This window comes from Silurus aristotelis (genome assembly GCF_946808225.1).
Source record: "Silurus aristotelis genome assembly, chromosome: 12".
In the NCBI taxonomy this organism is placed as follows: domain Eukaryota; kingdom Metazoa; phylum Chordata; class Actinopteri; order Siluriformes; family Siluridae; genus Silurus; species Silurus aristotelis.
The window spans coordinates 1,969,252-1,995,796 of record NC_139585.1 but is presented as its reverse complement, the minus strand read 5'-3'; the positions used below and the strand labels follow the sequence as shown (position 1 = coordinate 1,995,796).

The 26,545-nt window shown below is 39.4% G+C and overlaps 3 protein-coding genes across 5 annotated transcripts in view; 1 reads left to right on the top strand and 2 right to left on the bottom strand.

The window, feature by feature from the left end:
- The window catches only part of LOC310734895 (uncharacterized protein), a gene marked incomplete at its 3' end in the record, with an annotated part of 265,495 nt that overhangs the window by 230,104 nt on the left and 8,846 nt on the right, over positions 1 to 26,545 (top strand). The gene's annotated exons all lie outside the window — the stretch shown is intronic.
- On the bottom strand, positions 893 to 6,922 carry LOC310734993 (putative C-type lectin domain family 20 member A). 3 transcript variants are annotated; one of them, XM_083557547.1, is made up of 6 exons: positions 6,874 to 6,922; positions 4,008 to 4,062; positions 2,636 to 3,007; positions 1,887 to 2,213; positions 1,697 to 1,788; positions 893 to 1,517 (listed from the first exon to the last, which is right to left on the bottom strand). In XM_083557547.1, exons 2-6 carry the CDS (start codon positions 4,039 to 4,041, stop codon positions 1,407 to 1,409), a joined length of 936 nt encoding a protein of 311 aa, XP_083413673.1. In that variant the 5' UTR covers positions 4,042 to 4,062; positions 6,874 to 6,922; the 3' UTR covers positions 893 to 1,406. The 3 variants fall into 3 exon arrangements, with proteins under 3 accessions (XP_083413673.1, XP_083413675.1, XP_083413674.1); XM_083557549.1 differs by lacking the exon at positions 6,874 to 6,922 and adding an exon at positions 6,088 to 6,134 and having other exon boundaries at positions 1,229 to 1,517; positions 4,008 to 4,076; XM_083557548.1 differs by lacking the exon at positions 6,874 to 6,922 and having other exon boundaries at positions 1,229 to 1,517; positions 4,008 to 4,304.
- LOC310734992 (putative C-type lectin domain family 20 member A) lies at positions 1,316 to 25,056 on the bottom strand. The gene is made up of 7 exons (XM_083557546.1): positions 25,025 to 25,056; positions 23,152 to 23,206; positions 19,462 to 19,833; positions 17,515 to 17,844; positions 17,340 to 17,431; positions 17,024 to 17,174; positions 1,316 to 1,329 (listed from the first exon to the last, which is right to left on the bottom strand). The coding sequence occupies exons 2-6, from the start codon at positions 23,183 to 23,185 to the stop codon at positions 17,058 to 17,060; spliced, it is 945 nt and encodes a 314-aa protein (XP_083413672.1). The 5' UTR covers positions 23,186 to 23,206; positions 25,025 to 25,056; the 3' UTR covers positions 1,316 to 1,329; positions 17,024 to 17,057.

Here is a 26,545-nt window from a genome sequence, read left to right as displayed (position 1 = left end):
AACAGTAACCTTGGAAACGGTGGTCCCAGCTCTTTTCAGGTCATTGACCAGCTCCTCCCGTGTAGTTCTGGGCTGATTTCTCACCTTTCTTAGGATCATTGAGACCCCACGAGGTGAGATCTTGCATGGAGCCCCAGTCCGAGGGAGATTGACAGTCATGTTTAGCTTCTTCCATTTTCTAATGATTGCTCCAACTGTAGACCTTTTTTCACCAAGCTGCTTGGCAATTTCCCCGTAGCCCTTTCCAGCCTTGTGGAGGTGTACAAGTTTGTCTCTAGTGTCTTTGGACAGCTCTTTGGTCTTGGCCATGTTAGTAGTTGGATTCTTACTGATTGTATGGGGTGGACAGGTGTCTTTATGCAGCTAACGATCTCAAATTTAGGATAATAAATGTAGTGAAGGTGGACATTTTAAAGGCAGACTAACAGGTCTTTGAGGGTCAGAATTCTAGCTGATAGACAGGTGTTCAAATACTTATTTGCAGCTGTATCATACAAATAAATAGTTTAAAAATCATATATTGTGATTTCTGAATTTTTTTTTTTAGATTATGTCTCTCACAGTGGACATGCACCTACGATGACAATTTCAGACCCCTCCATGATTTCTAAGTGGGAGAACTTGCAAAAAAGCAGCGTGTTCAAATACTTATTTTCCTCACTGTATATATATATATATATATATATATATATATATATATATATATATATATATATATATATATATATAAAATGCTCCTCACCTCACCTCACCTCACCTAGATTAGTACCTGACCTCACCAACAACCTTCTGGTTGAATGAGAACAAATCTCTACAAGCAATCTTCAAAGTCTCGTGGAACATCTTTCCAGAAGAGTGGAGGTAATTATAAAAGAAATATGGACTAAATGTGGAAAGTACATATCAGTTTAATGGTCAGCTGTTTATATACTTTTTTCCATATAGGGTGCCATTTAATAGACAATAATATTGTATTTAAAGATACAAATCTTTTAGTGTAGAAGAATTCTGGATGGAAAGATAGAGAGGCAGTTCAGTTCACATGCTGTAAACAGTAAACACAATGACACATGAATTACTGAACCCTATAAATACAGACAGCATTTCGAGCAAAGCACAGTGAAGAATTGATTATTGTGAAAGTTTTATTCAGGGAATCGATTTACGAAAATGATTAAGGAAATGAAAGTCAGAGTTACTCTACATTCATCACATGATTCTACCTGTTTATTTTAACAATAACCACAGTGTCCTGTTCATGAACTCTAAATGGTTTCCTATTATAATTATACATTTCATATAACCACAATCTCTAACTGTATATTTGACCTCTTCTGCATCTAGGAGGAGTTTACACATGTTCTCACACATGTAACACTTCTCTCCTGACTTCCCGGTCGCATTTTCTATGGCGTATAAGTTCTTTTCTCCTTATGAAACACCACCCCATCTGGTTGCTCGATCCATTTCACAGTGATGTTCTCTGCCACCCCATGATCCCTCAGCTTCTGTTTGATCTGAGAAACAGAATCAGATTTTATTTTCTGAAATAATGCAAAACCACATAAAAAGCCAAAACCAGAGCCAGGATTACGGTACATAGTGTCTGTACCAGATCATAATTAAGAACTCAAATTCTGGATGAAGGGATAAAAAGAGGAACTATACATAAGGTCTTGTGGAGGATGAGACAAACCTGGTCTAAGATGGCCACCTTTACATCAGGATCCTTCATATTGTCAGTGGATTGGATCTTCAGCCTTACAGTTTGCTTTTTTCCTGTGATTTCTGAATGTGGAAAAAGCCAAAGACATTTACAAGCACAAACATGAATAAATCAGTTCAACTTCCCTGATAATTTGAGACTGAATAAATCTGGGACTGACCTCTGTAGCAGAAGAAAGGCATTACATCTGAGCACAGTGCATCACCAACCTGACTGTTATTCAAAAATCCACAGTTTTCATTCCTCAGCAGGTTGTCAGGTTGTTTATTCAACCAGCTGAGGGTAGAGAACGTGGCATTATCTACCCACTTCCAGGCATCTCTGAACAGACCAATCCAAGCCACGGAAAAAAATTCCTTTACAATTGAATATTCTGTTAGACCTGTGTTGGTCAGGTCTGTATAATTCTGTCTACAGTAACTCTGAGCTTCATGCCATGACATCCCATCAGAGATATTAATGTACCTCTCAGGGCCAGATTTACTGTCTGTGAGAAGAAAAAATACATATAACCACACTATTATCAGTTAAATTGATCGTCTCATAAATGAGAAAGAGTACTAAAGATTCAAACATTAGCACGAAACAAGTACTAAAGTATTAAACATTTAAACATTAAATACACCAAAGCGCACTTCATATCACAGACACTTTAGGTCAACTTGATGAAGTGGTGGCTTAGCTCAATTTTATTGAATAACAAGGACAAGCCTCTGCTTTCTAGAAAAAAAAAGCCTGTACACGTAACTCTGGTCTTATAAGTCTGTAGTCCTGTCAGTCATCTGAATAACGATGGCATAATTCCAACATTAATACCTCACTACATTCTTTAATACAACTCTATAGTACACTTTTCTAAGACCTCCTTCTCTACTGCTATAACAACACAAACAATTCATTGTTCCTCACCATCAAAGCATATAAAGGAATATTTGGTGATACAGTCTCTATCAACCCAGCCATAAGGGGATATCACAATACACTCTTGATGTCCACCAGAATTGTTCGGCTCTCCGTTCACCCACATGTTTGTGCTTCCAAGTGGCTTGTTTCTAAAGGACCAGCGCCAGCTGTGGATGTCATTGTAGAGACCGAGCCAAGCACTGGACGCAAGTTGGTTTTTCTGCGCTTCCGACAGAAGTCTAACCATGTGGTCATTATTTTCAACGATAGCCAGGTCGGTGTGTTTGTCCTTGCAGTAGTCCTGTGCATCACTCCAATTTCTCCCCTGTTGGATCAGATAGTACTTTAGACGGACCAGCAGGACAACTGGGACGGATCCTGTAGAGGAAGGTTTTAAAGGGTTAATTCAGTGTTAGGTCTGTGGAAAGGATTTCTATATGCTTATATCACAGTAAAAGTGACTCTCTGTTGCTCGTCTAAAATTTAATGTTTGGCAAAATTGCATGTGCACAGGTGGTACCACTAAGCCCAAAGTACCAAATCATTTACAACATCTTTAGACACCTTCACTAAAACTAACAGACCCAAATTCCAGGCTGATGATCCTCCTGTGCACAAATCTATCTCCATAAGGTTATGGTTTTTGGTGTGAGGGTTGAAGCTGAAGATCTTGTGTCCTATACAGAGACCTCCTCAAACTTACTAAAACACCCTACTTTGGGATGAACTGGAATTGGATCCTCTGTACTTTCTCTGTCATCAGTGTCTGATCTATTTTAATCTTAATTGAGCATTAATTCCACTCAAACATCCCGAAATCAAGTTGAAAGCTTTCCCAGAAAAATTTAGATTATTATAACAACAAACTCATGGGGAAGTTAATCTGCATGCACCAATAGTGATGTAGTGATGGTCAGGTGGTCACACAGTTCAGCCATATGGTATATGTTGCAACATGAATCATGTCTAGTGTCTGAATTAAAGCCTTCAAATGAAAAGCCACCTAAAGTGATGACGACAGAGTAATGGGATCATGCTGTATAAAGCTGTACGTTTCATCACAACATCATTAAGCTTTACTCCACCAATTCAGATAAAAGCCCCATGAATGAAAATTCAAAACCAAACAAAGAATAAAACACAGCAATTAGGTCAATTTGCCATAGATGATGGACCATAACAACATACATATACAATTGCTTATCAAGGGGACCACGGACAGGTGTGGTGATTAGTGCCATATTAACGGGTCATGTTACATGCAGAGGCTGATGGGAGACAGAGACCAGTTCCATGGGTTCTCATACAGTATAATTACAGTTCTGACTCTTTGAGCTAACAGTGTTATGTCAGAGTTAGCAATCAGACTGATACTCACCTGAGAGAAGAAGGAGTAAGTACAGACTCTTCATCACTGATGTGGCGTTCAGACGCTAAACAGTAAAAACTGTAAGAAGATGGAATTGCCAAAGCAAAAAAAATGTTGAATGGTTTTAATAGGGTTCTTGAATACTGCAATAATCTTTCGTGAATCAGTGCTCATTAATTAATCATTGAAATTTCTTTAAACCGTATATGAACTTTAAATCTAATTAATTTACCAACACTTTACTTTATTAATGTAATGCTTCCTATGGAAGGTAAAACAGCTCTTCCAACAGAGATTTAGCCTGATGGTAACTCTTACTCTGTGTCCAATTGAATTAGCATCAGGAAATATTTATGGATGAAAATGACAAAGGAAACCGAAATGCAGACTTGGACACTTACAGTGGGGAAAATAAGTATTTGACACATCAGCATTTTTATCAGTAAGGGGATTTCTAAGTGGGCTATTGACACAAAATTTCCACCAGATGTAGCCATCAAGCCAAAAATTTAATTTATACAAAGAAATGACACAGGGAATAAGTATTGAACACATGAAGATAACAAGGTGCAAAATGGCATAGAAAGCCACGAGATCACCTGAAATCTGTCAGTATTGAAGGAGAAACCCTGCCCCTATCAGTACTAATTGATATCAGCTGCTCTAGTCCTAATTGATGGCCTATAAAGGCTTCTCATTACCCAGGAGGCACACAGGAAAGACTTCATGATGGGTAAAAGCAAAGAACTCTCTTAAGATCTTTGTAATCTTATTGTTGAAAAGCATTTTGATGGGAATGGTTATAGGCACATTTCCAGAATGCTGAATGTTCCTGTGAGCACTGTGGGGGTCATTATCCGGAAATGGAAAGAGCATCAGTTTACCATAAACCTGCCACGATCAGGTGCTCCACGTAAGATCCCTGTCCGAGGAGTCCAAAGAATAATCAGGAGAGTTCGCCAAGAGCCAAGAACCACTCGGGCAGAAAGAAAACTATAAGCAATGCACTGAACCTCCATGGCATCCATGCACGCTCACCACGCAAGACTCCATTGCTGAACAAAAAGCATGTTGAGGCTCGGTTAAAGTTTGCGAAAGAGCATTTGGAGAAGCCTGTGGATTATTGGGAGACTATAGTATGGTCAGATGAAAGTAAAATTGAACTTTTTGGCAGTCATTCTACACACCATGTTTGGAGAAGAAATGGCACTGCCCACCACCCCAAGAACACCATACCAACAGTTAAGTTTGGGGGTGGAAGCGTCATGGTTTGGGGCTGCTTTTCAGCAAGGGGTACTGGCAGATTTCATATTATTGAAGGCAGAATGAATGGAGAAATGTACTGGGACATTCTGGATAAAAATCTGCTGCCATCTACCAGAAAGCTGAAACTGAAAAGAGGGTGGACATTTCAGCGAGACATTGATCCCAAACACAAGGCCAAGGAAACATTGAAGTGGTTTCAAAGAAAGAAAATCAAGTTGCTTGAATGGCCCAGTCAATCACCTGACCTAAATCCCATAGAAAATCTATGGAGAGAACTGAAGATCAAAGTTTATAAAAGAGGCCCAAGGAACCTTCAAGATTTAAAGATTATTTGTGTGGAAGAATGGGCCAGAATCACTCCTGAGCAATGCAGATGACTGGTTCCTCCATACAAGAGGCATCTAGAAGCTGTAATCACCAACAAAGGCTTTTCTATAAAGTATCAAATAAAGTGTGTTCAATACTTATTCCCTGTGTCATTTAACTTTATTTATTATGACTCAACTTGTAGACTTAAATGTTCTGATTTCTTTGTATGAATTCAATATTTGGCTTGATGGCTACATCTGGTGGAAATGTTTTGTCAATAGAAATCCCCTTACTGATTTAAAATGCTGATGTGTCAAATACTTATTTTCCCCGCTGTATAATGGAAAGTAAAAGGAATACTGAACCAACATGGCTACCATTTACTGGAGAAAAAGTCAAAAGCCAAAAATAAATCCTTGAGACAAAAAAACAAAAGGGCAAAACTCTAAAAGCATAACTCAAAAGCCTAGGCATGAGCACAAAAAAGAAAAAACAAACAAAGAAGCAAACTTACACTGAGAAACTGGACAGGCATCAAAGAAACAACGCTGACAAACCGGCAAAAGACCAGCACACATGAAAATGAGTCCCAGTTGGAGCACTCAACGCTGGTTGCAACAGAAACCAAAAAAACGCACAGGGGCATTACTGGGGACAAGCCCCTGAACTCTGTACACATTATTTAGAGTGCAAACAGTCATCTGGAGTGATATCTATCATGGAATATTCTGCCCGCATCCAAATCCTACTGAACTGCTCTGGGATGAACTGGATCACGAGTAAGAAATCTCCTAGAAGTGAAGAACATCTTTGGCGAGTTTTACAAGAGACACAGCAAAACATTTCAGCTCTATGTTTAAAGAAACCAACTGTCCGGATGCTAAAAGTGTGGAAATCTGTTTTTCATGCTAACAGAGGATTTTTCACTGACAAAAATAAAGTGGAACATCTGAACATTTATAGATGTTTAAACTTTGGATTATAACATTACCGAGTTTTTTAAGTAGAAACAAAAGGATCATGCGGGTGTTTCTCAAAAACCATAAAACACAATTCATTTTTCACAGAAATATTTCAAGTAAATGGAATGTTTGTAAATCTTTGATCACCTAAAGATAAAAAAATAATATTAATATTTATAGTAAAACATTTTTCTGTTTAAACTGTCTATTAAAATTAGCACTGTTTTACACTACACCAAATAACAAATACAAGGATAAATAACTTCACTGAGCACTGTGCAAATGACCCTGAAGATGCATAAATCTTTTAATAAAAATATTGAATTATAAGCACTTACTGAAGGGCAGAACGAATGAATTGTGATATAAACAAGACATGAGAAAGAGCTGTCCATGTCCCAGCCTTCAGCCTCTTTACCCAGAACATTCAGTTCATTTCCTATGCAAAACAGCTCATCCTAATGTTCCTCTCATTACCAAAACCTTTTATCTCACTATAGATAGTATAGAGACACGTGGCTTTTCCAGGAAGATATGCGTCCTCTTGAAACTGTTCCCACCAATTTGGAAGTATACACAATTGTAAAGAATGTATTTCAGTAAAGTAAGAAGGCTGAGAGAAGAGTTGACCATCTGTGAGCAGCAGTATGGTTTCATGCCGAGGAAGAGCACCACAGACGCCTTATTTGCTTTGAGAATGTTGATAAAGAAGTATAGAGACGGACAGAAGTGTGTGTTTGTGGATTTAGAGAAAGCGTACGACAGGGTGGATAGAGGAGTTGTGGTATTGTATGAGGAAGTCTGGTGTGTCAGAGAAGTATGTGAGGGTGGTGCAGGACATGTATGAGGACAGTGTGACAGCAGTGAAGTGTGCAGTAGGAACGACAGACTGGTTCAAGGTGGAGGTTGGACTGCATCAAGGATCGGCTCTGAGCCCTTTCCTGTTTGCAGTGGTAATGGACAGGTTGACGGACGAGGTCAGACAGGAGTCTTCGTGGACTATGATGTTTGCGGATGATATTGTGATTTGTGGTGAGAGTAGGGAGCAGGTGGAGAAGAGCCTGGAGAGGTGAAGGTACATGGTGGAGAGAAGGGGAATGAAAGTCAGTAGGAGTAAGACAGAGTACATGTGTGTGAATGAGAGGGAGGGCTGTGGAGGGGTATGGTTGCAGGGAGAAGCGGTGGAGAAGGTGGAGGAGTTCAGGTACCTGGGGTCAACAGTGCAAAGTATTGGAGAGTGTGTTAGAGAAGTAAAGAATATGGTGCAGGCAGGGTGGAGTGGGTGGAGAAGAGTGATAGCAGGAGTGATTTGTGATAGAAGAGTATCTGTGAGAGTGAAAGGGAAAGTTTTTGTCTAAGGCCATCTAAAAGGTTTATGCATGTGGTGAAGGAAGACATGCAGGTTGTTGGAAGGAGAAACAGAAGGTCATTTGCTTTAGTAATTTGTTTAAGACACTCATGTGGATGCTTCACTGCAGTCAGAGCAGTGTGTCTGGTAAACCAGGGAGATTTGCAAACATTAAAAACCACTAAAAGGCTGAAGTTTTTTCTCAAACAATGACAAGTGTTAGGATATTATCGCATCCTACTGTGATACACAGTGTTTATTCCTTTAAAGCATTTAACCTGAGATCACTCCATTAATACATCTCAGAATGAACTGATCTTATGCTGGTGCCTATTTTTATACTTTGTACCACTCTCTATCCCAGATTCCCTTAGACTTGTTTGTTGCCTTGCTGAACTCCCCTTAGGTTTTGTTTTTTTTCTTCATTTTGATATCCCTGTATTTCCTGTTTTTTACTGATACCTTTATTTTTTTCACCACTGATCCTGATATTTATGGACTTGATACTTCTTTTCTAAAACAATATAAGGACATCCTCTCTGATCCGTTGACAACAATAATCAATCAATCGATTAGTGAGGGTATTTTTCCAGCAGCTCTAAAATCTGCGATTGTTACCCCTATATTTAAGTCTGAAAATAAACAAGACATGAACAATTACCATCCAATAAGTATTCTCCCAGCTGTGTCAAAAGTACTCGAAAAGACGGTGGTGGAGCAACTTACCATCCACTTTGAATCACAAGCTCTCCTAAATCCATTGCAATTTGACTTCAGACGTAAATACTCTACAGACTTTGCATGTTGCTACCTCTTGGAAACTATCAGGGCATATGTGGATCAGGGAAGAGTGGTGGGAGCGGTCTTCCTTGATCTGCGTAAAGCTTTTGATACTGTTAATCACCAGATACTCTATAGTAAATTAAATCAATATAGTCTCTCTGAGCACACCCAAAACTGGATAAGATCTTATTTCAGTGACCGACATCAGTGTGTACAAGTAAATAACATCAAATCTGCGTTTAGAGCCACCTCGATGGGAGTGCCGCAGGGGTCTATTTTGGGACCCTTTTTTTTTTAGCATCTATATAAATGATCTCCCTAGAATGTGTTCGGACGTTGACGAAATCATGTATGCTGATAAAACGGTGATCTTCACTTATGGGGAAAACGAGCTGGAGGTTGCTGACAAATTATCAAAAGTGATGGAAAAAGTTGCAGGATGGTTGCAGACGTCTTGTCTAACCTTAAATGTTGATAAAACGGTCTCATTGTTTTTCTCAAATAAACGTAAGTTAGATCTAACTCAAAATATTCAAGTAAATGGGCAAAAAATTTAGAATGTAAAGGAAACAAAATATTTAGGTCTAATACTTGATTCGAATCTAGGTTTTAAAAGTCATATCAAAAAACTTGCTAATAAATTGAAATTTAATTTGATGAATTATAAACATATTAGGAATTAATTAACTACAGAAGCCTTAAATATATATTATAATGCTACGATTGTTCCTCATCTACTGTATTGCATGTCTAGTTGGTCTCAGGCGTGTAAAACATCGTTAAAATTACTAGAATCATTATATAAAAGGGCAATAAAAATTCATGATAAAAAGCCTCGTCAGTACCATTATTGTAATGTACTGAGTAAATATAATATTTTGAGTTTTGAAAACCTCATTAAACATAACCAAATTTCTGCTTTATTTAAAATTATCCATAATATCGCTGCTCTCCCATTGAGAAAATTTGTCACACTAAATTCAGATAGACTTAATAGACTCACACGGTCGACAGTCAGAGAAGAGTGCAGAGTTCCAAGATGCAGAACCACTTATGGTCAACATTCATTCTTTTATAAAGCAGCAAGCCTTTGGAACACTCTTCCAAATGATATTATTTTATGTACAAACTATAGCACATTTACACGCCTGACCAAACAGTGGCTATTAACAAAGCAAACTTGTGAGCACTAAATGATTGCGATATGAACAATGTAGACTGTGTGTGAGTGAGTGAGTGAGTGCTAGATTCATGAAGTGGAGAGTGTTTTTAGTGTTTTTAATGATGTGAGTGAAATAATGTTTCCATGTATGATACTGTATGTATTTCATGAACTTTTGTAAATGTAACATCTCTCTAGGGACTGCAGGTGGAAATTAGCATCTTTTTGCTATAACCTGGCACATGACATCTCTTCTTTCTTAGACTAATGTTCTCTGTGCATTGTCCCTGATGAAGTATAAATAAACTCATTTCATTTCATATATAAGAAAAATCTCTATCTCTGCTGGCACAAACTTTCACACCATTGAACTGAGCATGGCTCTTTGTGTTTCTCCTGTTTGGATTTATATCTTTGGGCTATTTATTACCAGTGTTGGGCAGTAACAGGTTCTAGTAATGCGTTACCGGGAACGCGTTACTTTTAACAGTAACTAATACTGTAACGCGTTACTTTTAAAAATAAAGTAACTCCGTTACCGTTACCGTATGGTGCGTTACCTGTTACATTAATAAATGAATGAATTTGGGCTGAAGTGTAGACTACAGTCTAACCTGCTTACAGCAGCGTCGCATTGTAGGATTGGTGGATGAACCACTGTAAACATGAAGAAGACGCACTGTGGGACTGGAGGATATACACCGCTGTAAACATGAAGAAGACGCACTGTGGGACTGGAGGATATACACCGCTGTAAACATGAAGAAGACGCACTGTGGGACTGGAGGATATACACCGCTGTAAACATGAAGAAGACGCACTGTGGGACTGGAGGATATACACCGCTGTAAACATGAAGAAGACGCACTGTGGGACTGGAGGATATACACCGCTGTAAACATGAAGAAGACGCACTGTGGGACTGGAGGATATACACCGCTGTAAACATGAAGAAGACGCACTGTGGGACTGGAGGATATACACCGCTGTAAACATGAAGAAGACGCACTGTGGGACTGAAGGATATACACCGCTGTAAACATGAAGAAGACGCACTGTGGGACTGGAGAATATACACCGCTGTAAACATGAAGAAGACGCACTGTGGGACTGGAGAATATACACCGCTGTAAACATGAAGAAGACGCACTGTGGGACTGGAGGATATACACCGCTGTAAACATAAAGAAGACGCACTGTGGGACTGGAGGATATACACCGCTGTAAACATGAAGAAGACGCACTGTGGGACTGGAGGATATACACCACTGTAAACAGGAAGAAGACGCACTGTGGGACTGGAGGATATACACCACTGTAAACAGGAAGAAGACGCACTGTGGGACTGGAGGATATACACCACTGTAAACAGGAAGAAGACGCATGTGGGCGTGTCGCCGTTTATTCAGGTCTGTGTGGCAGTAATGGCGAGTCGAGGCGAGAGCAAGACGAGTTTCTCAAAGTGGAAATATGCTCATTATTTCACTTTAGTTGAGCATAAAGACAAAAACTTTTAAGTCAAATGTAAGCTGTGTCTTTCTGGTTCGAAGCTCGTATCTACTGCGATAAACAGCAACTCCAATCTGTTAAAGCTGCTCCAGGAATTCCATGCCTGAGGAGCTAGAAGCTATGCGCTAACCCGGTGTTCTGTTCTACATTGTTGATAGTTTTCATACTTCAGCTGTGAAAGGAACATGTTTAAGAGCTCAACACAACAGCAGAAGCCACTTTAGTGTTTGATTGTGAATCTATTATTCAGCTTGTTTTGTTATTTATTACAGAAATCCTTGTGATATATTTAGTTTGTGCTGCTCTGACTTTAATAAAATAGTGTTTAAAAATTACTCTGTGTTTAAGTCAGTTTTGTGTTTGTATAAACCATAACGCATAAAAGGGCATTAATAGGAACATTAAAGAAGGTTCTTTAAAAAAGTAACAAAGTTACTTTTAACAGTAACGCATTACTTTTTGGTGCAAATAATCAACAAAGTAACGGAGTTACTTTTTGAATGAAGTAACGAGTAACTGTAACTAGTTACTATTTTTTAGTAACGAGCACAACACTCTTTATTACTATGAGTAAGCTTTCTTTGATATTGTTAATTATGTTGTTAACAGAATAATCCTGTGTTATTTTAATGTTTAGTTGCTTCAACTGTTTAATTACTGTAAATCTGCACTGTGTGTGTTATTACTGATTACAATCCCAGCAGCCCTGTGTACAAATACATCATTCCTTACAGCATGCCTTCAATGAACTTCTTTACTTTAACTTTTATCCTGCATCATGTTCTTATGTTTATTACATTTTCATTCCCACTATATATATTCACATGGTTTTTTTACATTAGTCCCTCTTTGCTGTTATAAGATCCTCTACTCTTTCCAGATGTTTCACTGGATTTTGAAGTGTGTTTGTGGAGATTTATTCAGCCACCAGGGTGTTAGTAAAGTCAGGTACTGATGTAGGTGAGGTGCAGTGATAGAAACTGAGAAAAACACTATTAAATTAAGCAAATATACTTTTGGGGATAATTCAATACATATTTATGAATAAAAATATAACTATAAAACAGTCAGTGATTCTGATTTGCCAGCAGACAAGGCCTTGCTCTCCATGAAAGCCCACCACTATATATATTAGTGCAACTTCGATACTTGTGGGGGTTACATTTTCTGACCCCTCACACATAACAAAAAACAGCGAGGTTTTGACTCCCCTTTTTAATGGTTAATTTTTCAAGGGGAGTTGTACATGTACATACTGAAAACTTAACAACAGTTGTGAATTTTTTGCCAGCAATATTTTATTTACTACTTTTAATGAATAATCAAATAGTTTTCCAAAAATTGTATGTAATTCATTAGTACAAACTCTGTTTTGAAATGTTACTCCTAACTTTCGAGACACTCGTGGCTTCTTGCGAACTAGCAGATTTTTTGCGAGTTACTCTCAGTCCATTTCCGAATGAAAAGTCGCGAACTATCGAGGTCATGAGTGTCAAGGTTGGGAGTACCGACGTGGCCGGAGAAGGAAAATTGATGACAAATCTAAGAGACGAATAATCCGAATGGTAACAAAAAATCCCAGAAAGACTTCTAAAGAGATCCAAGGTGAACCCTATGCTCAAGAAACATCAGTGTCAGATCGCACCATCCGTCGTTGTTTGAGCCAAAGTGGACTACATGGGAGATGACCAAGGAGGACACCATTGTTGAAAACAAATCATAAAAAAGCTAGACTGGAATATGCCAAACTACATGTTGACAAGCCACAAAGCTTCTGGGAGAATGTCCTATGGACAGATGAGACAAAAATGGAACTTTTTGCCAAGGCACATCAGCTCTATGTTCACAGACGGAAAAATGAAGCATATCAAGAAAAAACACTGTCCCTTCTGTGAAACATGGAGGAGGCTCTGTTATGTTCTGGGGCTGCTTTGCTGCATCTGGCACAGGGTGTCTTGAATCTGTGCAGGGTACAATGAAATCTAAAGACTATCAAAGGATTCTACAGAGAAATGTGCTGGCCAGTGTCAGAAAGCTTGGTCTCAGTCGCAGGTCATTAGTCTTGCAACAGGACAATGACCCAAAACACACAGTTAAAAACACCCAAGAATGGCTAAGAGGAAAACATTGGACTATTCTAAAGTGGCCTTCTATGAGCCCTGACCTCAATTCTATACATCATTGGAAGGAGCTGAAACATGCCTTTTGGAAAAGACCCTTAAAACCTGAAACAACTGGAGCAGTTTGCTCATGAGGAGTGGTCCAAAATACCTGCTGAGAGGTGCAGAAGTCTCATTGACAGTTACAGGAATCGTCTGATTGCAGTGATTGCCTCAAAAGGTTGTGCAACAAAATATTAAGTTAGGGGTACCATCATTTTTTGTCCAGGCCTGTTCCATGAGTTCATTTTTTAAAATAATTCTGTTGAAGCATGGTTGAAGAGCAATGTCTGACTTTCACTGGTTACAATTCATAGAATTTTTATTTATTATTACTTTTGTCAGATTAAAGTTTTTTCTGTGAGTTTTTCTTTCATTGACTGAACGGTACCAACAATTTTGTGTATATACTGTATGTATGTATGTATATATATATATAGACCGTATTTTGGGACTATAAGCCGCTACTTTTCCCCCATGTTTTGAACCCAGCGGCTTAAACAACGAAGCGGCTAATTGATGTATTTTTCCTGGGTTTTTCCTGGTTTCACAAACTTCAAGCCAAAAAAATTAACCCCATAACATTAGACCAATGAAATTTCCGAAGACAGTAAACAATGACTTACTTGGTTGGCTACTGTTTAGATACAAGCCGTTGTAACGTGTTGAGTCTGGGTGAAGGGAGAGCTCGCTAACTCCACTTGCAACAGAAATCCTTTAAACACAGACAGGTTTCCAAAACTCTTGCTTTTTTATTTTTTTTGACAACAGCGTTACGGGTTAGTCAAAGAAACTTAGAAATGAGCATCAGAAAATAATGAGCACATAATCCTCATCTTGAACACACGCAGTAATAGCGGAAGAATGCTGTGCCGGTCTTTTCCCAAAATACCGCTATGCTCCTAAGGGAAGCGCAACATATTTAACCTGTTACACCGTGTAACGTGTCTTTCGTTAAAGCCTGTGTAACGTTCATTAGTGTAGACACCTGTGGCTTATAGACAGGTGTGGCTTATTTATGTTCAAAATAAAAATTCAGTGGGTGCGGCTTATACAGTGGGTACGGAAAGTATTCAGACCCCCTTAAATTTTTCACTCTTTGTTATATTGCAGCCATTTGCTAAAATCATTTAAGTTTATTCTTCTTCCTCATGAATGTACACACAGCTCCCCATATTGACAGAAAAACACAGAATTGTTGACATTGTTGCAGATTTATTAAAAAAGAAAAACTGAAATATCACATGGTCCTAAGTATTCAGACCCTTTGCTGTGACACTCATATATTTAACTCAGGTGCTTTCCATTTCTTCTGATCATCCTTGAGATGGTTCTACACCTTCATTTGAGTCCAGCTGTGTTTGATTATACTGATTGGACTTGATTAGGAAAGCCACACACCTGTCTATATAAGACCTTCAAGATCACAATGCATGTCAGAGCAAATGAGAATCATGAGGCAACTGCCTGAAGAGCTCAGAGACAGAATTGTGGCAAGGCACAGATCTGGCCAAGGTTACAAAAAGATTTCTGCTGCACATAAGGTTCCTAAGAGCACAGTGGCCTCCATAATCCTCAAATGGAAGACGTTTGGGACGACCAGAACCCTTCCTAGAGCTGGGGGAGCTATCAGGGGGAGAAGAGCCTTGGTGAGAGAGGTAAAGAAGAACCCAAAGATCACTGTGGCTGAGCTCCAGAGATGCAGTCATGAGATGGGAGAAACTTGTAGAAAGTCAACCATCACTGCAGCCCTCCACCAGTCGGGGCTTTATGGCAGAGTGGCCCGACGGAAGCCTCTCCTCAGTGTAAGACACATGAAAGCCTGCATGGAGTTTGCTAAAAAACACCTGAAGGACTCCAAGATGGTGAGAAATAAGATTCTCTGGTCTGATGAGACCAAAATAGAACTTTTTGGCCTTAATTCTAAGCGGTATGTGTGGAGAAAACCAGGCACTGCTCATCACCTGTCCAATACAGTCCCAACAGTGAAGCATGGTGGTGGCAACATCATGCTGTGGGGGTGTTTTTCAGCTGCAGGGACAGGACGACTGGTTGCAATCGAGGGAAAGATGAATGCGGCCAAGTACAGGGATATCCTGGACAAAAACCTTCTCCAGAGTGCTCTGGACCTCAGACTGGGCCGAAGGTTTACCTTCCAACAAGACAATGACCCTAAGCACACAGCTAAAATAACGAAGGAGTGGCTTCACAACAACTCCGTGACTGTTCTTGAATGGCCAGAGCCCTGACTTAAACCCAATTGAGCATCTCTGGAGAGACCTAAAAATGGCTGTCCACCAACGTTTACTATCCAACCTGACAGAACTGGAGAGGATCTGCAAGGAGGAATGGCAGAGGATCCCCAAATCCAGGTGTGAAAGACTTGTTGCATCTTTCCCAAAAAGACTCCTGGCTGTATTAGATCAAAAGGGGGCTTCTACTAAATACTGAGCAAAGGGTCTGAATACTTAGGACCATGTGATATTTCAGTTTTTCTTTTTTAATAAATCTGCAACAATGTCAACAATTCTGTGTTTTTCTGTCAGTATGGGGAGCTGTGTGTACATTCATGAGGAAGAAGAATGAACCTAAATGATTTTAGCAAATGGCTGCAATATAACAAAGAGTGAAAAATTTAAGGGGGTCTGAATACTTTCCGTACCCACTGTATATTGGTGCGCTTTATAGTCCGGAAATTGGGGTATATATATATATATATATATAATCTCTGCCACTCTATTGAGATGTTCTTCTAGATTTTGAAGTGTGCTTGTGGAGATGTGTGGAGATTAATTCAGCCACCAGGGGGTTAATAAAGTCAGGTCACCTGAGAGAAACACTATGAAACTGCATATCGCATCTATTATAATAGCATGACTTTGTAGTAGAAGGTTTTAAACTGACCTGTCTGCAGTCTAGAACTTTCACCATCTAAAAACATTTGGTGCATTATAAAAAAACAACAACAACGAAGGTAACCCAGAACTGTTGATCAGGCAGAATCCTGTATCGGACACATATATGATGACATTCCTCTCTCAAAACTTCAGCAACTGCTCTCCTCAGTTCCCAAATGTATACGGACAGAAGATATGATGCTACACAGTGGGAAACACGGCCCAGGAACAACTTTTTAGAGACTTGTTACAACTTTTAGACGTGTTGCAGCGATCAAATTCAAAATGACCTTATTTAGAATTTTATATATTCTTTGTTTAAACATCTGATAGGTTTGTTGTTTAATTGGTAATACAATATAGATTTATGAGATTTGCTAATTATTGCATTCTGTTTTTAATTAACATTTTGCACAGTTCAAACTTTTTCATTCATTTACTGTGCGGTGCTTGTGTGTGTGTGTGTGTGTGTGTGTGTGTGTGTGTGTGTGTGTGTGTGTGTCCAGCATGATACAGCACTCAGGAAAGAATTCAGATTCATTACATGATTCTACTTGTTTATTTTAATAATGATCACAGTGTCCTGCTCAGAAAGATCTGAATGTTTTCCCAATATAACTGTACATTGACCTTTTCTGCATCCTGGAGGAGTTTACGCATTTTCTCAGGGTAAAACTTCTCTCCGGACTACAGTGGTCTTGTTCATCATCCTATTTGGTTGCTTGATCCATTTCACCGTGATGTTGTCTGCCATCCCATGATCCCTCAGCTTCAGCTTGATCTGAGGGACAAAATCAAATTTTATGTAGTGAAATAATGCAGGTACTGATCTCCTGTAAAAATCACAGAAAGTGTTTTTGTACCAAATCGTGATGACAACTGAGGTTCTGGCTGCAGGAATGAAAAGAGGAACTATAAATAAGTTCTTGTGGAAGATGAGACCAACCTGCTCCAAGATGGCCACTTTTGCATCCGGATCCATCATATTGTCAGCAGATTGGATCTTCAGTCTTACAGTTTGCTTTAGTCTTGTAATTTCTAGATGTAGAAAAAGCCAAAGACAATTTTTAAGCACAAGCATTCAATCTGATAATTTGGGACTGAATAAATCTGGGACTGACCTCTGTAGCAGAAGAAAGGCATTACGTCTGAGCACAGTGCATCACCAACCTGACTGTTATTTAAAAATCCACAGTTTTCATTCTTTAGCAGGTTGTCAGGTTGTTTATTCAACCAGCTGAGGGTAGAGAACATGGTTTTATCTACCCACATCCAGCTGTCTCTAAACAGACCAATCCAAGACAAGTTGTGAAATCTCTTTACAATTGAATATTCTGTTAGATCTAATGTGTTAGTCAGGTCTGTATAATTCTGTCTACAGTAACTCTGAGCTTCATGCCATGACATCCCATCAGAGATATTAATGTACCTCTCAGGGCCAGATTTACTGTCTGTGAGAAGAAAAAAAAACACATATAACCACACTTTATTATACATTTAAAGTTAAACAAGTGCTAAACATTCAAGCACTAAATCCACCAATGTGCACTTTATGTAACAGACTGTGACACTGAAGCTAAACTTGATGTCTTTGGTCAACTCAAAATGGGGGTATATCAGTAGAAGAATGCTGAGGATGGAGCCGCCAGCAAGGAGGAAAAGAGGAAGACCAAGGAGGAGGTTTATGGATGTGGTGAAGGAAGACATGCAGGTAGTTGATTTGAAAGAGACAGATGGAGACAAATGATCTGTTGTGGTGATTAATAATGGGAGCAGCCCAAAAGAAGAAGATAGTGAATAGACATTTGGTGTCATCCAGATAAGAATGAGTTCTCTTTTAAGGTTTATTCACAATGTTTCAAGCAGTTTTTTTTTCAGGTGGAAATTCAAATAAAAACAAAATAAAATGATTGTAAAATCACATGAACCCATATTTTATTTACAAAACAACAAAGAAAACATATCAGATGTTGCAACTGAGAAAATGTTCCATTTAAGGGGAAAAAAGGTCATATTAATTTTGATGGCTGCAACATGTCTCAAAAAAGTTGTGATGGGGCAACAAAAGTCTGGAAAAGTAAGTTTTGTTAAAATTGAACAGTTGGAGAAACAATTACCAACTAATGAGGTTAATTTACAGCAGATCAGTAAGATGAAGCTGGGATCAGATGAATCTAAATTTTTATTTATATTTGGAAAACATGGAACCCCATTCTCTGGACTAAAGAGGAGAGGGACTATTTGGCTTGCTATCAGCACTCAGTTAAAAAAAGCCACATCTCCGATGGTATGGGAGTTTATTAGTGCCTGTGGAATGGGCAGCTTGCACATTTGGAAAGGCTCCATCAATGCTGAATACTATAAAAGCAACAAATTCTTCCAACCAGAAAGGCCTTAGATATCTGAACAAGACAAAGCGAACTGCAGACTGCATGACTTTGTTCAAGATGAATCCCAGTGTTGAACTGTCTGCCTGCAGTCTAGACCTTTCACCTTTTAAAAACATTTGGTGTACCATGAAATAAAAAATACAACAAAGGAAACCCATAACTGTTGTGCAGCTTGAATCCTGCATCAGACACATATAGGACAACATTCCTCTCCCAAAACTTCAACCTATGGACAAAAAAGACTAGTGATACTACACAGTATCACTAAACATGGCCCTGTTCCAACCTTTTAGATGTGTTGCAGCCATCAATTTAAAATGACCTTTTTTTTTTTTTTTATTGTACATAATCTTAGTTTAAAATTTTTTATTTTTTGTTGTTGTTTTATTTGTGAATAATATATATGGTGCCCTGACTTTTTTGGAATTTGTTTTCTATTTTTTTGTAAAGCTGACAATGTCCACTGTTGAAGTGCTTTACAAATAAAATTAAATTGAATAACTGACACAAGCCTCTATTTTAGAAAACACTAATCTAGTACCTATCTTAAAGTCATGTTAGTCATGTGAATAATAAAGTGCACAATTCCTCTACTAAACCCTCACTACATGCTTTAATACAACTCTATAAAACACTGCTATACTGCTATAACAAAACAAACCATTTATTGTTCCTTACCATCAAAGCACACAAAATAATTTTTGCTGCTACAGTCCTTATCAGTCCAGCCACCGGAATATATCGCACCACACTCTTGACGTCCACCACCGTTGTTTGGCTCTCCGCTCGACCACATCCTCAGGCTTCCCAGTGATTTGTTTCTAAACGACCAGCGCCAGCTGCTGGTATTAATGTAGAGACCAATCCAAGCACTGAATGTGAGATGATCTTTCTGAGAGTCCCACAGAAGTTTATTCATGTTGTCATTACTTTTAATAATAGCCAGGTCAGTGTTTGTGACCTTGCAGTAGGCCTGAGCATCAATCCAATTTCTCCCCTCCTGGATCAGATAGTATTTCAGACGGATTGGCAGGACAATGGGAACAGATCCTGTGGAGGAGTTTTAATGGGTTAAAAAATTCAACACCCCCGACCATTACTTCCACAACTTATACTAATGAGTCTGAAGCACACAACTGTTTAGATCTTTATACACCTCCACTGAAACTAACAGAAACAAATTCCATCATCAGGATGCTCCTGGGCACAAAGCAAGCTTCATGAAGACATGGTTTTTAGTGTGAGGGGTTGAAGTTGTAAAACCTGAGTGTCCTGAACAGTAGCCATGTGTGTATCGATACCAAATATCGATACTATCGATACTGGGGATGGTATCGAAAAGTATCGATCCAAAAGTCAAAGTATCGATACTTTTCGATACTTCAGTTTCGTTTCCCTCCCGTTCGTTTCCCTTCCCTTTGGCGTATCGTGCCACGGGGGTTAGCAGACGGTAGACTTTGAGGGTGGACCGAGCCAACCCTTTGGCAAACTGTTCTTGAAGGAATTTCAGCACTGAACCAACCAGGCAGTAAACTGTATCCAATCGGTGCTGAATGCACCACACAGTGAACAAGCGCCATCTTGTGGCATATGACCTCCTTATAGAGGGAGCTCTGCAATGCAAAATGGTCTCTACCATCTCAGTGAAGAGACCTGATCCTCAAAACTGTGCCTGAACTGTGGGGCACAGCCACAACCTCCACAACTCTGGGCGGGGGTGAATTATTGCACACCCTGCTTGAGAGAGGAGATCCCTTCTCAGAGGTAAATCCGACGCATCCATCGTAAGCATTACATGACAACACAGGGCCTTGAGATAGGAACCCAGGAGCTAATATCAACCAGTCGTTGATATAGTTCAGGATGTGCCTGAAGAAACCTATTGGTAAGCTTTGGCACCAAAAGCGAGCTTCAGCAACTTCCTGTGAGAACGTAGGATGTATACATGAAAGTATTCATCCTTTGGATCTACCATGACAAACCAGTCCTTGGATATGATCTAAAACATGACCTGCTTGAGGGTCAGCATTTTGAACCTGAATCTAATAAGTGAGCGGTTCAGCTGACGTAGATCTAGGATTGGACACAACCCACTGTCCTTTTTGAGAACTATGAAATACCAGCTGTAGAACACAAGCTCTCTGTCTGATGGAGGGACCACATCGATGGCCTCCTTCCTCAGGAGAGTGTTTACTTCAGTCTCTCGATACTGACCTCCGTTACGCCTAGAGCCAGGGCTAAGCCCTGGTGCAGCTCTAGGGGCCTCAAAAGAGGCAGCGAGCTCTCCTACAATGCTGGGCAGAAACCAAAGTAGGTGCTGGCTGGAGCTGGCTGTGCCCTGAAGCACATTCAGTGGCAGGGTTAACGTACCAAGTCAGTGGGGGTGCCTGGGCCTGTCAGGCATCGTATGATGCGGTGCAACAGCCTTTTCCTGGCCAAATCCCCAAAAGGTCTCGTGTCAGGACTTTTTTGGTTGAAACCCTCTTATTTAAAACAACAGTCCTCAGATCTGTCATTTCCTGGGGCTTTAACCCAGAGTGCTTCGCCGGAACAATGACAGAGGGAGTGCGCATCGCGACGCTCTATTTCTGCGTTGGTGGGAGGTGCTTGGTTGAGGCTGGGGCTGCGCCTGCCAAACAGCCCAATGAGAGTGGCGTGGGAGGTATTGCTGCCTGTTTCTTTGCATCCTGAAACCTATCGATTACTGGATTAATGGAGTCACGGGATGAGCCAAATGGCGAGAGGGTGCGTCCAGTAGTATAGCTCTGTCATGAGCCATAGATGCCTCTTGGTCGACCCTAGGGCTGCCATAGATCGGCCACGCCTTACCCACCAGTGCCGAGGTAGTTCACAGGAGTTTGTTGGGTCATGTCAGGGTCTTGAGCGAGGAGGCGACCTCTGTGAGAAAGAGGTCACTAGCGTCTTTTTTACCCGGGGCATAGCTCCATAACTTTGTTCTTTCAGCCTGATGACGTTTGAGTATAGCACTGCTTTAGGGCTAAAGGGGCGGGCCGAGAATGGCTTCGGGCACTCCCCTTGTTGCGCTCCTTTCCGGTGAAGCCCAGCTACCTGGAAAAAAGTTACTTGCCTGGCCTCCTTCGACCAGTCATGTGTCTGGGTTTTCACAGGTAGGTGATCCTGACATCACAGATGTATAAGGGAAGCCTGAGCCAACCTGCCACACAATATACGACTGGCCATAAGAACTGTCAGGGATTAAATTGATCAGCACAAGTGTTTATCATCCGCAAACAGATGACTTAGTGAAGCAATTTAATCAAACCCTCAAAAATCTGATTTTGAAGTTTGTTAACGATGATGCACGTATCTGGGATAAGTACAGCTCTATTATTTGCAGTATGAGAGTTCCCACAAGCCTCCAATTTATGTCAATTAACATACAAGAATTTGCCACAGGCTCCAGATTCACGTTACTTCCAATGCCAAGCTCTAATTTATTCGTGAATTGCCAAGGGGCTGTGGGGCCGTGTTGCTCAAGGGGTTGAGGGGGAGGAGTGCCATGTGAAAGTAACTAGGTTACGTATGTAACCTAGTTCTCTGAGGGAATGAGCGCTGCATCAAAACGCATTCCCCCCCAAAAAATCTAGTTGTTTAAACAAAATATGCAGAGGAGACAAGAATTTCCATAACATTTGTTGGCCAGTGTAATATTTATTAAAAAAGTGCAAAAGTGCAAACAAAAAAGATAAAACCAAAAACAAATCTCAACCAGATTAAGATGTCATAGACTGTGGAACATAACAGCCATGGAAGACAAACATGAGCAATAGATGTGAACTGTGAGACTTTATGCTAATCAAGGTGGCAAGGAACAGGCATTTCTGGATGCTCCTCCATGGTTCCTCATAATGTAAGATATCAAATAGTTTTGAGATGAGCTCTGTTTGCAAGAAAGTACTTTATTTATCTACGTTTACACGCAATCACCTTTGGATCTTCATCTTTGGGAAGAGGGTGAAGTCTCCAAGAAAGAAATCTTGCGAATAGGGTGGGTGTTTAAGTGAGATCATGTGGATTGTTCTCTGACAATCTTCCTGATCTCTCGTCATCACTTCAAGTGATGTTCTTTGGCTCTTGAGGCACAGGTGCTGCTCAAAACACCTTGAACGACTCGTTGCAGCGTCGCCGTATGTCAAACATGTGACGTCAATTATCTCTGTGGCAGATTTGCCCAGTTTGCTCTTTGTTCTAACTTTTTGTCCAGATCACAGATGTGGTAATGCACGTGGTCAGAATAGCACCAGTATACCATTAGTCTTGAAAAGTTTCCATACAAACTCATATATCACGGTTCTGACTTTGTAGATATGATAGTGTGTCAGAGTTAGCAATCAAACTGATACTCACCTGAGAAAAGGAGAAGTAAAAGCAGACTCTTCATTACTGACGTTGAACTCAGACTCTAAACGATAAAAAAACATAAAAAAAAAAAAACACTTTTAGTCCTGAATTAGTCTTATAATTCCCTCCACTCTTCTCGGAAGATGTTTCACTAGATTTTGAAATGTGTGCTTATGGACATTCGTGTTCATCAGCCACAAGGGTCTTATAAAGGCAGGTACTGATGTAGGTGAGGAGACCTGGGGTGCAGTCAGCATTTACATTTATCCCAAATGTGTTCAGTAGGGATGAGATCAGAGCAGACCACTCAAAATCTTCCTCTCCAAAGCATATAAACCAGATCTTCAAGGAGCTCACTTTGTGCACAGGGGCATCACCATCCTGGAACAGGTTTATAAAATATATATATATATATATATATATGTATATGTATATATGTATATGTATATGTATATATGTATATGTATATATATATATATATATATATATATATATATATATATATATATATATATATATATATATATATATATATAAAACTGCAATAATCACTCTTAAATCAGTGTTTATTTTTTTACTAATGAATATAAATGGGGGATTCAGCTCTCACAAAAGAAATTTAACCTGATCGTATTCTCTCTTTGTGTCCTACTGAACGAGACCCAGGAAGTATTTATTAATGGAGACATCAGAGAACTTGTTGTCTGGGTACGTGGTTGTCACCCAAATTTCATAAATGTAAATGTAGGAAGAAAAAACAGAAGTAATCACACTAAAGTCTCTAAAATGAAATAACATTGATCAAAAATTCCTAGAATCAGAATCCAGTCGAAATGTAAAGGCTTTGAATTGACTTAATCAAACTTAAGATGGAGACCAGGAGAGAAGATGTGATCAGACTCCCTCACCCCCACCGTCACACATGGAAGTGGGAGCTTAATGGGTTGGGGTGGTTTTGTTTTGGAAAGTAAAAGGAAACCTGAACCAACATGGTTCCAATTCCATATTTCAACACCATGCAGTTCTGTCTAGACTGCTGCGTATTGTCTTGTATTCTGAAGTCTGTTACAATGAGCTGCAGTCCAGATGGAACTACATGGTGTTGGAGTATGGAATAGTAGCCATGTTGATTAGGTATTTCTTTTCACAAAGCGTACGTCCAAGCTGTCTGGAGGGATATCTATCATTGAATGACCTGCCGAGTCACTGCACCTAAATCCTAATGAACTTCTCTGGAATGAACTGGATCACAAAAAGAAATTTCCAAATAGTGAAGACACCATTCACCTTCACTGTTGTTTTCTGTAAAGCTGCTTTGAGACAATGTCTGTTGTGAAAAGCGCTATACAAATAAACTTGACTTGACTTGACTTGAAGAACATCGGTGAGTTTTACAAAGAGGCACAGCAAAGCATTTCCTCTGAAAGTTTAGAGAAACAAAGTGTCTGGATGCTGAGACTGTAAATCTGTTCTTCATGCTAAAAGAGGATTTATCAGTGAAAATACTGTGAAACATCTGGAAATTTAAAGATTTGTTTGAGCAAAGTAAATCTTCAGACATTTACATTACAGTGTGCGTTGCTTTTAAAACAAAAGGAACATGCAGGTGTGTCTCTCAAACACCATAAAACATTCAGCTTTATCACACTTTCACAGGAACTTTTGTTGGTAAGTGAAGTGGTTGTATAACTTTGATCACTTTAATATAAAATAACAATAAAAAACAAATAAAACATTTTCTATCTATATTGTCCACCAAAATAAACACTGTAGTAAACTAAATTAAATAACATGAACACAGGGATAAATAACTTTGTGTTCAAATAAACATGAAGGAAAATAACACTTGTAATAAATATATTGAATTATAAACACTTACTGAAGTGCAGAACGAGTGATGTGTGATAAAAAGAAGACAGAAGAATCCATGTCCATGTCCCAGCCTTCAGTCTCATTTATTCAGGACACATGCAAAACATCTCATCTCAAGCTTCATCTCATGACCAAAAAGGGAGAATGATCTCAGATTTAAATCACACTATAGCTAGTATAGAGACACGTGACCTTCCCAGCCAAATGTGGTTCTTCACCAAACTGTTGAAGACACAAAATTGTGTAGGACGTCTTTGGATGCAGTAACATTACATTTTGCATTCACTTGAACTTGGAGACCCAAACCTGTTCCAGCATGACAATACCCCTGTGCACAAAGCAGCTGCATGAAGATCTGCTTTCCATGGGTTGGAGTGGAAAAGCTCCTGCTTTAGAGCTCTAATACTATTGAACATGAATGAATGTGAACACTGACTGCAGCCCAGGTCTCCTCAACTTCTCACCTACATCACTGCCTGACTTTACTAAAACCCTTGTAGCTGAATTAATCTCCACAAAAATCTAGTGGAAAATCTTCCCAGAAGAGTGGAGCTCATTATAACAGCACATGAAAGTCAGTATTGAATTTAACTGATTTATATAGGGAGATGGTAGGTCAGTGGACTTCTGATCAGAAGGTTCCACCACCACCACCACTAAGCTGCTACTGCTGGACCCTTGAGCACAGCTTTTAACCCTCAACTGCTCAGTTTTATGAATGAGATAATTGCAGGTTGCTCGGGATAAGGGTGTCCACCAATAGATGTAAATTAAAACAAAAAACAAACAAAAATATCATATTCGTTTTAAAGATAATTAATATTTATAATTAACATAAAAAAATTATTAATTGAATGTTTTTTCAGAATTAAATTGAACTGCCATATTTATTAAAATTCATTATTTTAAAACATATTTAAACATGAATACATCTAAATTATAAATATATAAAATAAATAAATATATAAAGATTCTTCAAAGACTTTTCTTTTCCTGAGGGAGGGGGCAGGTGGTCTCAGGGGTAACAGGACAGTGAAGTGCACATACAGCACATCACACACTTGAGAGTGAAAGCTAAAGAAAAAAATGAAAATTGTAACTGATACTTTGCGTCAGAAAGTAATTTGCTTCGATGGTTTGTTTGAGACGCTCGCGTGGACTCTTCAGTGCAGTCGGAGCAGCGTGTCTAGTAAACCAGGGAGATTTGCAAAACTTAAAAACATGTAAAAGGCAGGTGTGTTTTTCCTAACGAACACAAGCATTAGGACATTAACACACAACAGGGACAAAGGTTTGTTGACAATAGTTCCCATTTTCTCTTTTAATAACCTCCACTCTGCTGGCAAGATGTTCCACTAGATTTTGTGGAGATTTGTGAAGATTCATTCAGACAAGAGGGTGTTAGTAAAGTCAGGTACTGATGGAGGTGAGGAGACCTGGGGTGCAGTCAGTTTTCACATTTATCCCAAATGTGTTCAGTAGGGTTGAGTTCAAAGCTCTATAGCAGGAGATCTTCCACTCCAACCCA

Bases quoted from the DNA above. Each gene is read 5' to 3' on its own strand.
- LOC310734993 (XM_083557547.1), bottom strand. From the start codon at position 4,041: ATGAAGAGTCTGTACTTACTCCTTCTTCTCTCAG. The intron at 3,008-4,007 runs GTGAGTATCAGT...CTTCCTCTACAG, and splicing joins CTTACTCCTTCTTCTCTCAG to GATCCGTCCCAGTTGTCCTG. The intron at 1,789-1,886 runs GTCAGTCCCAGA...TTCCACATTCAG, and splicing joins GCCTTTCTTCTGCTACAGAG to AAATCACAGGAAAAAAGCAA.
- LOC310734992 (XM_083557546.1), bottom strand. From the start codon at position 23,185: ATGAAGAGTCTGCTTTTACTTCTCCTTTTCTCAG. The intron at 19,834-23,151 runs GTGAGTATCAGT...ACTCCTCCACAG, and splicing joins TTTACTTCTCCTTTTCTCAG to GATCTGTTCCCATTGTCCTG. The intron at 17,432-17,514 runs GTCAGTCCCAGA...TTCTACATCTAG, and splicing joins GCCTTTCTTCTGCTACAGAG to AAATTACAAGACTAAAGCAA.